The sequence below is a fragment of the Falco biarmicus genome, chromosome 6 (genome assembly GCF_023638135.1).
Source record: "Falco biarmicus isolate bFalBia1 chromosome 6, bFalBia1.pri, whole genome shotgun sequence".
NCBI lineage: Eukaryota > Metazoa > Chordata > Aves > Falconiformes > Falconidae > Falco > Falco biarmicus.
Window position 1 is genome coordinate 65,594,668 of NC_079293.1, and position 15,173 is coordinate 65,609,840.

Here is a 15,173-nt window from a genome sequence, read left to right on the forward strand (position 1 = left end):
AGGGTGATGTGAACCCACAATTATAGATTTTCCACTTTGGAGCAGCTTTCCAAGTATGCTGCCTCAGATGGCATGTTCACAAGACTCTCTTGCTCTGATCACATTTGGACTTCTTAAGCTGCCCAGGTTTTTGCAACTTGATGAATTCGGAAAATATTTTGAAAAGGTGAACATGTGCTTTTAATAACACTTAATCAAAATTTGTGTTTTCTATTTGCAAGAAATTTAGTGGGGGTTTTTCAAAATTATTTCTTTTGAATTGCAAAATTTTCCATTGAACTGGAATTGCCTTTTCCAGTTAGCTCTAGTTATGGTTCAAATGGACAATCAGGCCATTTTGCCTTGTTCAACTAAGCAAGGAATCACCATATTTGACTTATGTATAGATACATACCTAACAAGAAGTCCATATATTCCTCTGGTGCTGCAAACATGGAAGAAAAAAATGGAAATTAAATAATTTTATCAAATTAATATGAAAACTGTGAACTAACTCTGAGTGTTCCTTAAAAAGTGTTTAAACAATTACAGTCTGTTGTGTCATCAATTAATAACAAAATATGGATCCAATATGAACAGTTTGTGCATCTTAGGGAATGCTTAGGCTGCTTGAATGCTGACAATATACTGTCTTCATCTATGATTTGTATTGATTTTTAAATTACTCTGGTCAATCTTTTGATTTAGGAATCAAAGAGAAATCAAATCAAAGGAAATTCTCAGGTGCTGCAGGTGCCTGATCATTCTAGTATGCAAACGTCATTCTATTCATAATGAAACAAAATTTCACTTAGTGGTAGAACATACTGTACAGTTTAAAATGGATTTTTTTGTAATAAGAGAGCAAACCTTAAGATCTTAAAGATCTTAAAACTTATCTTTATGAAATACTGTCTAGAACTGCATTCAAAAGAACTGGTATTTGATTCTTTCTCAGCATGATCATATAATATTGTTTAAAATGACTGCAATTATGAAATGGTTGGATTTAATCGCCTAGCAGTTATTCCGGAGCAGACAAAAAAAAAAAGTATTTCAGAATTTTGTAAAGCACTTTAAAAAAATCTGTATTGTTAGGAATGTCAGAGATAACTGCTGACCACCCAGAAGTTCAAGCAATGGTAGAAGAAGCCATAAAGAGTGCAGCAGTCTCCGAAGTTACACTGTCACCTGAAATATATGCTGAAGTACTGGAGAGAGCTATTGCAGAGGTAAAACTAGAAATACTATATAGCAAAGCACTTTTTTTCTAAGAGGAACCTGTAACAGTTTATACATTATTGATATACATTCTTAATTTCTCCATTTGAAAGATCAGTTTAGTTTCAATCACATAGTCTGAAAGCTTACACAGGATTGAGGAGAGACTGAGCAAGATCATGAAAGACAAATCTCTTGAGGACTACTATATATACAAGTTATTTCTGTCTTGCAAAGTGCCTGGGCTACAAATCGTTAGAGGCTGGGAGAATTATCTGAGTGAAGTATCACTGTAAGCTTGCCCTATTTTTATACTCATAGTCACTATTAAAAAGCTCAGCACCAGATACAAGTGTTTGAAAAGAATTGTATGTGAAGGTTTATCCAAGCATCTTGAATTATTTAAAATTTGTTCACTGGTTTATAACTATTGTAACTGGAAGCTACATTCTTTATAGACAACCTTAAAAAATCACTGGCACATTAATCTCTTTTTGTTTAAAATGTTTTTATTTCTTTCAGATAGATGAAGTTATAAAAGTCTTACTTTTTATTGAAATTACAATAGGGGAAAATCATAACATTTAGAAAATCATTTTGTATTGTGCAGTCTTTTTAAACAGCTCACAGAATATTTTAGTCTGTTTGTGTTACTGAATCTGACATTTTTTGACAGCTTATGAAGAAGAACAAAAACAGGTTTCCTGGTGCACCAGCAAAAGGAGGATGGGTGGTGGATAACTACCCTCTGTCAGTAGATCACTGGTCAGCTTTATCAGAAAAAGGACTTTTACCTGACACTGTTGTCTGTCTGAAGGATACAGAAAAAGATGGTTAGTAAATGCACACTAATGAAACTTTCTATTTTCTTTTCTCTGTGTTGCTATCTGTATATAAAACACACTTATAAAAAAACCTAGTAGTTATGTTCCATTTATAAAGCTTCAGGGGTCTAGGGAGGGAAGAATCCAGTGAATCAACAAGGGTACACCATTTTTTTTTTACAATTTGGATTAAGGGAATTGCACAGAATTGAAAACAGGAATGATTTACAAAAGCAGTAAAGAAAATTCCTCCTGTTTACAGTTTCTTCCTATTTACAATCAGCAGTAAATACCACTGGACTCTTGCAGTTTCAGACTTTCTGTATTCTGTGTCTTTCTGGACACCAGCTTGTGATGTGTCTGTCAGTCAAATTTCCCTCCCTGCACATTGCTTTCCTCACTCGCAAAATCAGGTTACAAATATGAACTTCCTCTGCTTGAGAGAAAAAAAGGAGACAGAAATACCTCCATGCAGGTGTATTCTGTTCCCCTCCTGGGGTCACAAAATGTAAGCAACTTCTTATCCAGATGGATACAATAGCTTAGTACCCATAAATTCAGGGGAAGGGATTTTTACTTTATTGTTTCAAGCAGAAAGGAAGTGTGGTACCAAGCATAATAAACTGAAAGATTCATACACTGGTAAAAGTCTTGTCTGCCAAATAGTGTCTTAATGAATTATGCCTACTTAATTCATGCCACACCACAAGTTTCATTGCCTGTCAGCAATGTTTGATCATTACCTATTCAGCCCATTATCAAAAGGTCTTTCAGTAGTAGAAACTTCCCTTCAAGAAAGGAATGATAGGTTTATTCATACTTAGTTCAAGAAAACTCAGTAACTCCCCAATATTAGAATCAGCCTAAAGAGCTTTTCAAACTCTTGTCCCTGAATATAAAAATCAACTTGAGCAAATCAAGGTCACACAGTTTAATCAGAACAGGTTTCTTACTTTAAAAAAAAAAAAAAAAAGTTTTCAGAAGCATGTCATCTGGTCAGATAATCATCCTCACAACTCAGCTACAGTACCTTAACTACTTATGTCACATAGCTTTGTGAAATTTTGCAACATCTTAAACTTCCTAACTATGTGTTCCAGTGTGATTGGAGCTCATATACAGACTAAACATTTCTATAAGAAAATTCTAGATCTAGTGTTCTTCGGATAATCGTACTGGTTTGTTTGGAATTTCTGTTCCTATCATTCAAGAAGACCTCATCTCAGATACTTTCAGAAGAAACTTAAGGATAAATTGCATTTCCATGCCTCATCATTGCTTCCCAGACATTGCAAGCATACCGAAATGTTCGTGAACCTGGTTTCTGGGACACAGTGCATTGGCCTTTCTTACAACCACAAAAAGCACCTTATTCATGTAGTTGGCGTGCAGTATGTAATGTTCATACAGGGTACTAAATAACACAGCAGGAGTCATGCTCTAACGTTTTCTGCAGGGAGAGGACTGAGGTGGGAGAGGTGCTTTCAGAGTTATGTTAACTTTCTCCTCACTTCTTAGAATTTAACAAATAAGTGAATTAATTGGGTAAAAGAAAAGGTTGGCTCTGTCCCTGAAAGTCTTTGGGAATAGATAATTCTTCATGTCGAACACTGGTTAATAGTAACAGCCCCATCTTTTCTTTTGGGAAGGGAAGAACTTGGGAGTCTATAGCAGAGGCTTTTAAATTAAGGCCTCTCTAGGACATTCAAATTATGTGCTTACTTGCTGCAATGTACACCTTTCTGCCATTCCCACTAGTTCTCAAAACCTAGCTCTCAATTACTTGTTCTAATCTGAACAATCTATTTTATGGTCTTGGTAGCCATGTCTCCCATACCTTCTGTTTCACTAGCCTGACAGGTGGGAGATTCTTTAAAGCATAAGTGTAAGCCTTTCCTAGAAGTTAGAGAGGTCCTTCATGAAACTTAAATTGTGTGCTCACAATCATGATTGAACTCTGTTTGAACTAACACTGTTACAGTCTTTGTATCACATGGCAAAAAAAGACTGCTTTCTTAATTACAACCCATTTGGCCTTATGTGTAAGTAGATTCCAGGCTTGGAAGGAAATCCGCCATTCCCATTTTTAATGTTTTTGAGATGATAATGAGTCTATACTCTAATTTTATCCCTGGAGCTGTGTCAGGCTTTCATATAAATCAATGACAATTTATTTTTCTTCAAAGTTTCATTCACTGGTGGGAGGAAATGAATTAACATACTTTAGATGATAAAGCATATATTTTTACAGTCTCAGCTTGAAACAATCATGCACAGATTGAATACAAGTCATACTATTTGTAGCCTATCATAACAAACCAAAGTGAAATACATAGAGATTTCAGATTTCCAGTTGCATTAAAACAGGACATTGCAAGAACATTGTTCTTTCAACCAGAATCAGCTGAGCTACCTACAAACCCACTCCATTAGCGAGCTAGCTTATTTCTGGTTAATACCAGTAGCAGATATTTTCAGGTCAGCCACTTAGGATTTGCTAATTTATTATCCATTATTCTAAAGGCTTATAGGTCACTTGCTCAATTTGATCAAGGAATATTGAAATCCTTCATCAGATGAAACAATATTGAACTCTTTAAGTGAGAAACACATGTGCTGGTACCCAAGGGAAAAAGAATGGTTAGTTGTAGTATAGTAACTGTGATTCTTCTAGATGTTCTGCATATTATAATTCTGTAATTTTGACTCCGAATAATGAAGTAAATTAATGCTCTTTGTCATTGCTGCTTTTCATAATACTGTGAGAAAACACAAAGATGGAAACGTGCATGCCTGGGCCACCAGGCAAAGTGACTGAAAACTCTCACAACTTTTGTGCTGAAGAATACCAAGACAGATTATTATCTAAAGATGAGTTAGTTTACAAACTACATTTTCAAAAAAATTCCCTTCACTCATCCTCCCTTTTTAAAAAATACATTTAATTGAAAGTATTGGTTTAAAATATAAACCATTTGCACAGAATTATCATCTGCTTCAAATCAACACCAATGTTCCTAAAAATTAAGTAACATGTTTCTCACAGTTCAAATTTAAATAAAAATATATTTTATGTTAATTGATGATAGTGATCCTGTGAGATACGGGAGTACGAGCAGAGTGAGGTGAAAGAGACAAGATCACAATGTCCGCTGTATGATTTGGCTAAAAGTGTAGCTTTTTGCCTATGGATATGTTTCCTTGAATTTAGATATTTTGTTTCATTTTGTTCTTTTTTTATTATTATTTGTTTCCCACTAATTTCTGTCACTTAATAAAGTAGTTGTGGAGTTTACATTTTCACAGCATTTTGAGTCATTACTTTGTAAGCTATTCCCTGAACTAGTCTAAACTGGCATAACTCCACTGATGGAAATGGATTTGAGCCACACAGCCGTGTGTCATAAATCTATTTGCCAAAGTAAGTCAGTCAGTAGAGTTCTTAGTAGGGACAGCATATTATTAATTTCTGTCAACCAGGTGTAGTGGTATAGGTATTTACATTCTTTAAATTTTTATTTGAATGTTTTTCATTTGTTTCTCCATAGTTCTCTTTGTACACATACAAACAAAATGCTTGTTTGCCAGAGTAATGCATGCTATACAGAAATATAAGAGAAATCTTTTCAGTGCTGTCTTCCCTTATAGCCTTCATCATAACCTTCCCGTATCCCAGACTCAGTTTATGAGGTGTTTGAAATAGAAAACAAAGCTCTAAAACCTTAGAAAGCAGCAGTATAATAATATTTCTGTGGTATATATGCCTTTTCTTGACTTTAAAAAGAAGCAGGAAAGTTGTCTATCATTTATCAAATAATTTTGCTAATCAAATAACTTCAGCTTTATACGAATGCATAAAAGTCATTACTGTTTGTAATTGTACTGCAGGAGTCTGTATACTACGCAGAATGTACTTAGCAAAGAGGGATGAAATTAAGTCTAAGATTTTGAAAAGGCTAACAGATGAAGCATTAGAAAAGAAAGAAGTAAGGTAAAATATTCCAAATATCTGAACGTATCAAATGAGCACAAAAAAATTCTAGTTTTATTATGTGTTAAAGTTATCAGTGCATTTATCAACACAAATGTACTAAGACAGTACACTAAGACTAGTTGTGATGTATAAAAAATAATCCAATGTGTTAAATATGAGGAATATCTCATTTAGATCAGTAAATATGGTGTCAGAATATTCTCTTGCTAAATGCATTTTCATTAGCCTTTCATTAGTCCAGCCTTTTGATGCAATGAAACAGTAACAGTTTAGATGATGAAATGTATTTGACTTCTATTTTGTACAACCCAACTTATATTTAAAATCCCAACAGTATATTTCCAAATCTTTACTTTAAATTAATATATCTGCAACTTGCTTCACTAATACGTGTCTTAAGATAAATAATCTTTTACTTACAGAAGATATGATTCTATAAGAGAAATGCAAGAAATACTGACATCAGAGGAAGACCGATATCTAGAGGCTGCTGAGGAGAAAGGTGAAAGTGTGTATCATTTGACTTTTATTTTATCTCATTTTGTGTTTCAAATAATTTAGCAATTTAGGTTTTATGCAGATTTTACAGTTTTTATTTCCTTTTTACACTCAGCATCTAGAAAAATTCGTTTATATTACTATCTTCGCTTCCTTCACTGATTCAGGCACACATTTCTATGTGCCATTCTTAATGGATGTTACAGAATAAAGACGTATATTAAATCAGCCAACACGGTTACGGTTTTCAATAAATCTGAAGGACAGGACTCTCTATCTCCTCTAGTAATTTTTCTAAGTAGGTTATTAACTGTATTGAAACTTCCTACTCATCAGAAAATCTGTATCCCCTCACAAGTTAGAAAACTGTTAGAACTTGGCCAATAGCTAGTAAGAAAATTGCAAAACTGTCTGATTTTCTGTTCTTCCTCCAAGAAGCTCAGCCTGAAGCAATTAAAGAGGAACAGAAATAATTTCAGGAGCAGCTCCCTTAACATGCATTAGAATTGCTGAATCCAGTAGCCCAGTAAAGGTGAGGCTGCTGCAGCTTCATGTCCCCAGGACCATGTCGTAATGAGCATCCACTCCCATTTCCCCTTTCATCCTCTTCCTACTCTATTATCCATGCTTGTTCCTCTCCAATCCACTTTGATCCATTCTTCTCCTTGCCTTTGGTCCTTCTCAGAAATGCCTCATAATATTCTAAGTCTCTCACAATCCTAAACTGCTTTTCCTGGTACCCCCTAATGAGTGTCATACCCTGTAGGCAGTAATCACCCTCAGATGAGGACAGTGTCTCTGGTTGACTCATCTCAATAGATCTCACACCCAGACAATGCCTTCATCATCCTTTTTTAATGACCCTGAGGGGAGCCAAGTCAAGGTTATGTTTGTTCTGATTAAGCTACTGGGGTTCTCCCACCTGTCATCATTCCTCCTCTCCTCTGTACTTACTGAGATTAGCCTTTAATAACATAACAACATAAAAAGTAATGGAATTGTGTGTATTACATAAGGTTTCTCCTCTAATAACAATATTAATGAAACATTTTGGATAAAGACTTTCTTACTTTGCTTCTTCCTGTATTGAAGAACTGCGTATTATTTTTGTTTACCCACTCTTTTATTTCCTGTAAAGATCCTACTTTCCTGTCAGAACTATGCTATACTTTGTTTCCAGCAATGAAAATACAGTTGTCCTGGGCAGGAGTGAATAATCTGTGAGAAGTGAGATTTTGGAGGCAGGCCAACTGTCACAAATCGGCTGAATTTTTACACCTCAGACAATTCTGTCAGTTGGGTCAAGGTTTAGAATTAATTCAAGTTAGTTTCAACATTTTTGAACCTCAAAAGTCAAAAAAGTTGCAGGGTTGTACTTTCCTTTTTGTTTTGTTTAATAGCAACCTACTTTCTTAGAAGAATGTTGTCTGATTTGGATCTGCTGTCAAGATGAAGTACACACGTGAGAGTATTTGCCTCTACATTAAGAACTAGGTTGGGGACTTAAGAGTATTCTCTTCCTCTGCTAAGGGAACTCAAGGTTTCTCCGTCATAGCCTAAATTATCACCTAAGGCCTGGGGATGAAATTAAAAACTGAAGCACATGAATTCCCACTTTCTTTTTTTTCTCTCGGAAGTGGACGCCTAGACTGCCATTACATTCAGACATAACATACTGGTTTCTGTAGAAAAATATCATGGCCAAGCTTAAGTTCTGTATTGTCACTATGTCTCATATACATTTTCTTCTGTTATTCAGTCTGGCATTTAACTTACCTATATATAACAAGGCCTAAGTTTTAAAGATAGTATGAGATAGACTGAATATGATAACCTGCTTTTAATTTTTTGATTAGGTAGCATTTCACCTACTCGCTGGAAAAAATGCTAGCTTTGTAGGGTTCTTTCATTTACATATAAACTTAAAAAAATTTCTACATTATAGCTTTTTATAGTTTCTAACAAAACACATAGCTCTTCTTCAAAGTGAATGAGTTCTAAAGTATTAAATATACAGGGTTCTACACAGATACTTTATCATCTCTGTCTCAAACCACAAAGCTCATCTTAGTTTTGAATATCTAACTAATTTTGATCTGAGTACATCAAAACAACAATTATTAATGGTAGAAGTAACAATGTCATATACACACTTGTCCTCTTAACACGTGACGAGTCCTTGTTCAAAGAAAATCATGTTTTCCTACACATTGAAATCCTATTGATTTCAGTAATCAAATACTGACTCACCAAAACACTTCAGTCATGCTGCTTTTAGCCTGACATCTGTTTTTTCACATGTACTGCCATCAGCACATTGACTGCAGCTTTTCTCCCATGTGACATGTTTTTACAAATAGATAAATGGATGATATGTTTGCAGTTTTGGTTGTTTTTATATAGCAGTATATGGTATAAAAATGAAAACTCAGAGAAACACTCCAGAGTCCCAGTCATGCTCTTCTGATGTCTCAGATATCATATCATATGGGAATGGTTCACAGCTGCACCAGGGGAGGTTTAGACTGGACATTAGGAAGCATTTCTTTACCAAGAGGGTGGTCAGATACTGCAAAGGCTTCTTAGAGGGGTGGTTGATGCCCCAACCCTGTCACTGTTTAAGCGGCATTTGGGCAATGCCCTTAATAACATGCTTTAACTTGGTCGGCCCTAAAGTGGTCAGGTAGTTGGACTGGATGATCATTGTAGGTCCCTTACAACTGAAATAGTCTAGTTTAGCCTATGTAAATGAATGTACATTTCAATAATAGCATTTTTTGTAACCTCAGTGGGACACTGAAGTAAGTGGGATTGCTTCAGGACTGAACATATTCAAATTTATAGTATTATTTGTGTTTAAAAGGGAAAAAATGTATCCAGTAATGAGCAAGGTACTTATATGTGTCTTAATGAAAGTGAAAATAAGTGGAGAAGGAAACCTTGTGTAAGTTTCACAAATGAATTTGAGGTAAGAAGCTAAGCTCAATGCTGAAAATTCTCTTGAAGGCACACAAAAAAATGCATGTGCTAACTCCTGCTTGGTGTGTCTAGCTGAAAATTTTAGCCCTACATCTTTTTTCATGTCCCTTGACACAATTAATCTGAGCTTAAATTATTTTCAGGGATTTCTTACAGTATTTAAGCATTTTTGCAACAGCTTTGCATGAGTATGGATTTATTTATACTAGGTGACAGCTATATGACTTCGTGAGAATATATTTCAAGCATTGTAGAAGAGTTATACAGCTTCAGGTAGGTCTGTGGGTTCATTCCAATCTTCCTGAAGTAAAATGGCATATTTCTTTCCTGCCATGTTTCAGCAATAAAATATCCCATACAACTGATTTTATCTACTGAAGCAAACAGTTGTCATGGTTTAAGACTTTATTTTCTGTACCTTAGTTGTCAGCCCTGCTTTTCTGCCAGAGATTACCCCCTTCCTATGGCAAACTTAGCAAGCACACATACGCCCACGTCTCAGTAGCTCAGGGTGGTGTGTTAATACAACCCCATCTTCACTGTCTCTTTTGATACTCTTACTATTTGGGCAGAAGCTCTTGCAAGAAATAAATAGATAGCTGGAGCTGATAATTCCAGCCATCACCTCCCATGCCTGTCCTTCACAGCTGTTAATATTTGTTATAAACTCCTTAATATTGACTCCAACCTTCCCTTTCTCATATTACAAATGGTGGGGGGTTGAATCAATACCCATCTCTTTATTTTATGTTCTTGCTTTTTTTATTTTTATTATAGTGTAAAATTCAGTAACTTATTTCAAACAACAAAAAATAATAATAATTAAACCTGTACATGTGAGGACATTTTCTCTTTAGTCTTTGAAGGAATCAATTGTAATTATAATGTTTACCACACAGTTGATGTGTGCTCAGTCCTACAGCCTCTAAATATATTTCCTTTGTTTTTCTTAGCTGGCTTGCATCCTGGTGGTTTGGGGTTTTTTCCTACCTCTAACTGGAGGCTTTTCAGTGAGAGAGTTTGAACAAGGACAGTTTATTAATCTGCAGACAAGGCACAGCAAGTTACTTGTACCACGAACTTCAAAACAAGCTGTAGTGATATTAACTTCACAGTTTTTTCAGTCTTTGAGCAAAGTTACATGATCTTCAAAGACATTTTCTGCCCTCCTTCATAAGCCAGATATGATAAATACATTCCTATATATGTAATCACAGCATTTTAGGGATAGAAATTTCAAAATGTGAAACAGAAACATTATGAATAACTTTCTCAATTAGATCCCAAATACCCTCAGTTCTTGATTTCTTTTAGTGTCTCATTCAGATAAATAAAGGCTATGGGATATTGGTTTAGTACAGCTATGCATTCCTTTGCAGAAAATAAGAATAAAAACCTATGATTAAAGCTATCATCCTCTCTGAAAGCTTTCATCACTTTCTGAACATCTATAAGAAAAAGGCCATCTTCTTAATTTACTTTGTTTAATGGCTGTCCATCTCTCTTCCTTGACACTATCCAGCATCAGTCTTCTAAATGAAACCCCTTAACTGTTTAGACATCCTGTGAAAATTTAGACATGCTTAGCTTCTGTGCCACAGCTGTTTCCATTGAAGTCTCTAGGACTCTCTGTGCTTAAGTTATGTATGCATGTGAGAATTTGCATGCTGACAGCCTTAGCAAAGTGTCTTCCATTTTGCACAGATTTCCATGTCATTTTTCCACTTTGTATATATTATGGAGTCTTGATTTATTTATTACAGAGCATCAAAACTCATTTTGCTTGACTGCATTCCTGTATATATCAAAAGGAAATAAGGAACTAGAATAAGTGAAGAATTTTCTCAATTTGACACATGCTAAAGGTCATGGGTTTTTTGCCTGCTAACCATGTAAGAAGATGTTTGTTTATGAAACGAAATTTCCCAATTCTGCATAAATCAGAAATTCAATGTTTCCAACCTGTTTTTCATGATGTTTGTGATTTCTTTGCCAAAAAAGAGATGTGCATGAAAACAAATGCCTTAATTTCAGATTTTAAAATACATTCTTATTTAATATGATTTGAGGTTTGGCTAATCATAACTTGAGAGGTACTAGTGGTTTTATTACTCTAACAGTGACCTAAGGACATAAGCAAAACAAGGCTTGTAGGAAAAGTAATATTCTTTATTGACCAACTGATACAGTTGGAAAAATGCACCAGCCTTCAAGTGCAGAAGCCCTTCTTTTAGTCAGAAGCACTTCCACCCAATAGGAGCTGTTCTGTAGCACAGCAAGTGCAGTCTTTTGCAAGGTCTTGGTAAATAAAGTACTTTATTCACAGTCATGTGGCATCTGGTAGATGGTCTGCCTTTCCCCACGGATCACGTAGCTGATCTTAAAATGTTTTTGTCAGTGTGCAATACCTGAGCATTAGAATAACCAACTCCTTTTTGGCAGGTGAACAAATATGTTTTTCAGTGTGATTAAAACATATCTTTATTCCTATAGTGTCTCCATCATCCCTCAATGGGTTTGTAAAAGTCACAAATTATTTCCTTTGTGCCAACAGAATTTGAGGACAGTGACGAGCAGCTTCCACCTGAAACTGAACAAATGCACCAGAAGCAGTCCAGTAACTCTCCAGCTTCTAAAGAAGAATCTAAACCTACAGGTTGGCCTTATAGCACATATAATCTCTCTGATTTGCTAGTGTCAAGAATTGTATGCTTCCTTTTTTGAAAGCTTTTACTATATTTGAAAATTGGCTGTAAATATAATTTTTTACCTTAGCTTTTTCCTTTTGAAGATGTTTATAATGGAATAGTGAGGTTCAAATTATTTAAACACTTATAAATGCAATTAAAGGCACATTGATACTTCCTGTTAAAAATAATGCACCAGGTATTTGTACTTCAAAAAAACAACTAAAGCCCACTATTGCCTCTACTGCCTAAATACCAAATTAATAAATGTGTACAGAAAGCTATGGAAATAACAAATAAAGTGAGCATTACTTTATTTGTAATCAATAAAACCTCTTGTATTCAGAAATCCATGAGCACTCTCTACAGGGTGAAGTGAGGGAAATCGGAGGAGAAAGAACTTTAGAGAGTTGCTTTCATGTAATTTGACCCACCCCCACGCCCCCCCCCCCAAAAAAAAAAAGGTACAGACGAGAAAATACCAGGAAAATATTGGGGGGGGGGGGGGGGGGGGGGAGGGGTCAGGGGCACGCTGGGAAATAATAAAATTGCAGTATTCACAAACACCTACATGTGATTTTGACAAGCCTCATTTCTACAGACCATTTTAAAATTAATATTATATCCACATTACTGAGAAATTACTAGTCCATTCCCTGTGGCAAGGGATCTTGGGAAAAATGGGAATGGATGAATTTTAACTTTGGATGTAAATGATCAAAATATGTCCTGTATTTTCCCTAGTCATACGTTGTCCTGCTAACATCTTACTAGGTTTCACATGGAATCATGTTTTCTTCCCTTTGGTGCAAGTAAAATTCTGCAGCCGATGGAACTGCATAGAGCCATAAGCTAATGAAAAGATACACGAAATCCTGTAGCAGTCTTCTCTCAAAAAACACTTTGAAGGCAGCTCACCTTTAATGGAGATGGTCTCCTTTAGTTTTCAAAATACACATTTTAGCTTTTATCTACTAGAATTCTTAGAATATGTTAATGTCCAAAGGAAAAATAAATCCAATGTAAAATATTTTACTGTAAATAGAAAGTTGTTAAATATGCACATTCATATGCATTAGAAAGAAACAACCTGATCTGTAAACCGAACTGCTTTTTTTTCCCCAACACCATAAAACAGTACACATAATATAAGTTTGTCTACTAAGTACATTTCACTGTAATATGCTGGAAATTATTTGGCAGCATATATTTAGAAGTAAGTAATGACAATTCTGTATAAACAGACTAAATCGTCTGTTTCAAAAAGACAGATGAAAATATATTCATAATGAAATACCCATCGGTTCCAAGAAATTGAAGTGTCACTGATGCTACATTTTGCCTTTCTGTTTATTTTGATGGTTAAACTTTTTGATAGTTAAAAAATGCTGGTTGCTGGTGTCTCTGTCTTAGTTTTGGCAGGATGTGAGAGGGGAGGAAAAAAGGATTTTTTAATCTTTTTTGTTGCTGAATATGGACTGAGGGCAGAACAAGTCATATCTCATGCTAGCAGAACACTGGAAAAAAAGATATTAAACCCTTTCTTTCCCCAGGAACTCACTTGGAGAACATGGGGGCAGAAAGCCTTTGAGGATTGTTTGTCTCTATGGTAACTATGCTCAGTTAAGGCAAAGAAGACTCAGAGCAAAAGAATATGAGAGATTGCCATATAGGCATTCCCTGTGAAAGCTCCAGATGTAGGGATGGGGAGGTTTGTTCCCTATCACCTCTGATAAGGAAATCAAGAACAGCACTGTTAGAAAGACCGCCACCTCCTCTGAAGAAACCTTGTTTGCATTTTTAGATCCGCTTATTTTTAAACTGTTACTGTCTTTTAAAGTACTTCTCTTGACTATGTTCTCTATTTCTTAAAAAATATCTTCTCACCATAAATCACCTCTGCAAACAGAATTAATATAACTTATATCTAATGGTAAAGGTACAGCTGCGTTACTTGAAAATACTTTCAATATTTTTGGTCCCTGAGACTCAGTTTGAAACAAACCAGATGCCAGGGAGGCAACAATTTTGTCATAATAAGGTTCAAATACCTGAACCAAACCCAAATAATGTTTGGGTTGTCCAACTTTTGGGTTGTCCCTTTTTCCAAGGAGTGTAATCCTTTTTTCTTTTGTTACTTCTCCCCTCTTTCCAGGAGAGAGTTTCTCCAGTTTGCTTAGGCCTGTGTAATCTATTTAAAAGCTCCATAAGTATGCAATAATTGCTGCTGGATAAGTTTCCTTAAACAAGAAAACTCTCAGATAGAGGTAATCTGATGGAATTGTGAGCCTAGAGTACAGAATCAAAGCTGGAACACATCCACCAATATGGCCTATCAGGAGAGGTGTAGCAAGAATTGTGTTTCTGAGATTAAGGTTCATATGGGAAGCGCTCTATTGAGTGGATTTGTTACCATGTTCAATATTTTGTTTCAGATGATGTCCAATATTCATTTAAAGCCATTAAATATACATTCTGCCTGTATATTTCAAAAGTTTCATGACCTACTCAGAACTGAGAGGTTTTTAAAGAGCAGGCCTAGAAACGATGATCTATTGAAGGCTGGATCCAGACAGCATGCATTACCATCTTCCAGCTGATATTGCTTTGAATAGGGCTGTGGTTCACAAGGCAGTACATGTGATTTCTACAGTGTGAATGTGCCAGGGATAACACGTGCAAAAAGCAGTTAGCGTAAGCTAGTTATTAATGTATCCTTTGCTTATTTTCTTAAAATCTCTGTTCATAATCATTACATAATGCATTAAAGCTGCTCAAATTTAAGCAGTTTACCTGGATACATCTCTGTCCCTTTTAGAATACATCACTGCACAATGCAACATAATTAATTGTACCATTTACACAACATCTTTTGATGTACATAAAAAGGAAGGTATTTTCATGTTCCTATTTAGAATCACAGCAAGAGACAGATTTGTCATTGCAGGGGATAACTAATGTAATTATATATATAGAATGAATGTGTAGTTT

At 35.3% G+C, this 15,173-nt stretch overlaps 1 protein-coding gene across 1 annotated transcript in view; it reads left to right on the top strand.

Moving 5' to 3' along the window:
• The window catches only part of AK9 (adenylate kinase 9), a 73,533-nt gene that overhangs the window by 24,460 nt on the left and 33,900 nt on the right, over positions 1–15,173 (top strand). The window contains exons 13-17 of the mRNA XM_056344586.1: positions 1,078–1,211; positions 1,877–2,033; positions 5,913–6,015; positions 6,444–6,520; positions 12,050–12,151. Coding sequence (XP_056200561.1) covers positions 1,078–1,211; positions 1,877–2,033; positions 5,913–6,015; positions 6,444–6,520; positions 12,050–12,151 — 573 coding nt within the window. The remainder of the gene's footprint in view (positions 1–1,077; positions 1,212–1,876; positions 2,034–5,912; positions 6,016–6,443; positions 6,521–12,049; positions 12,152–15,173) is intronic.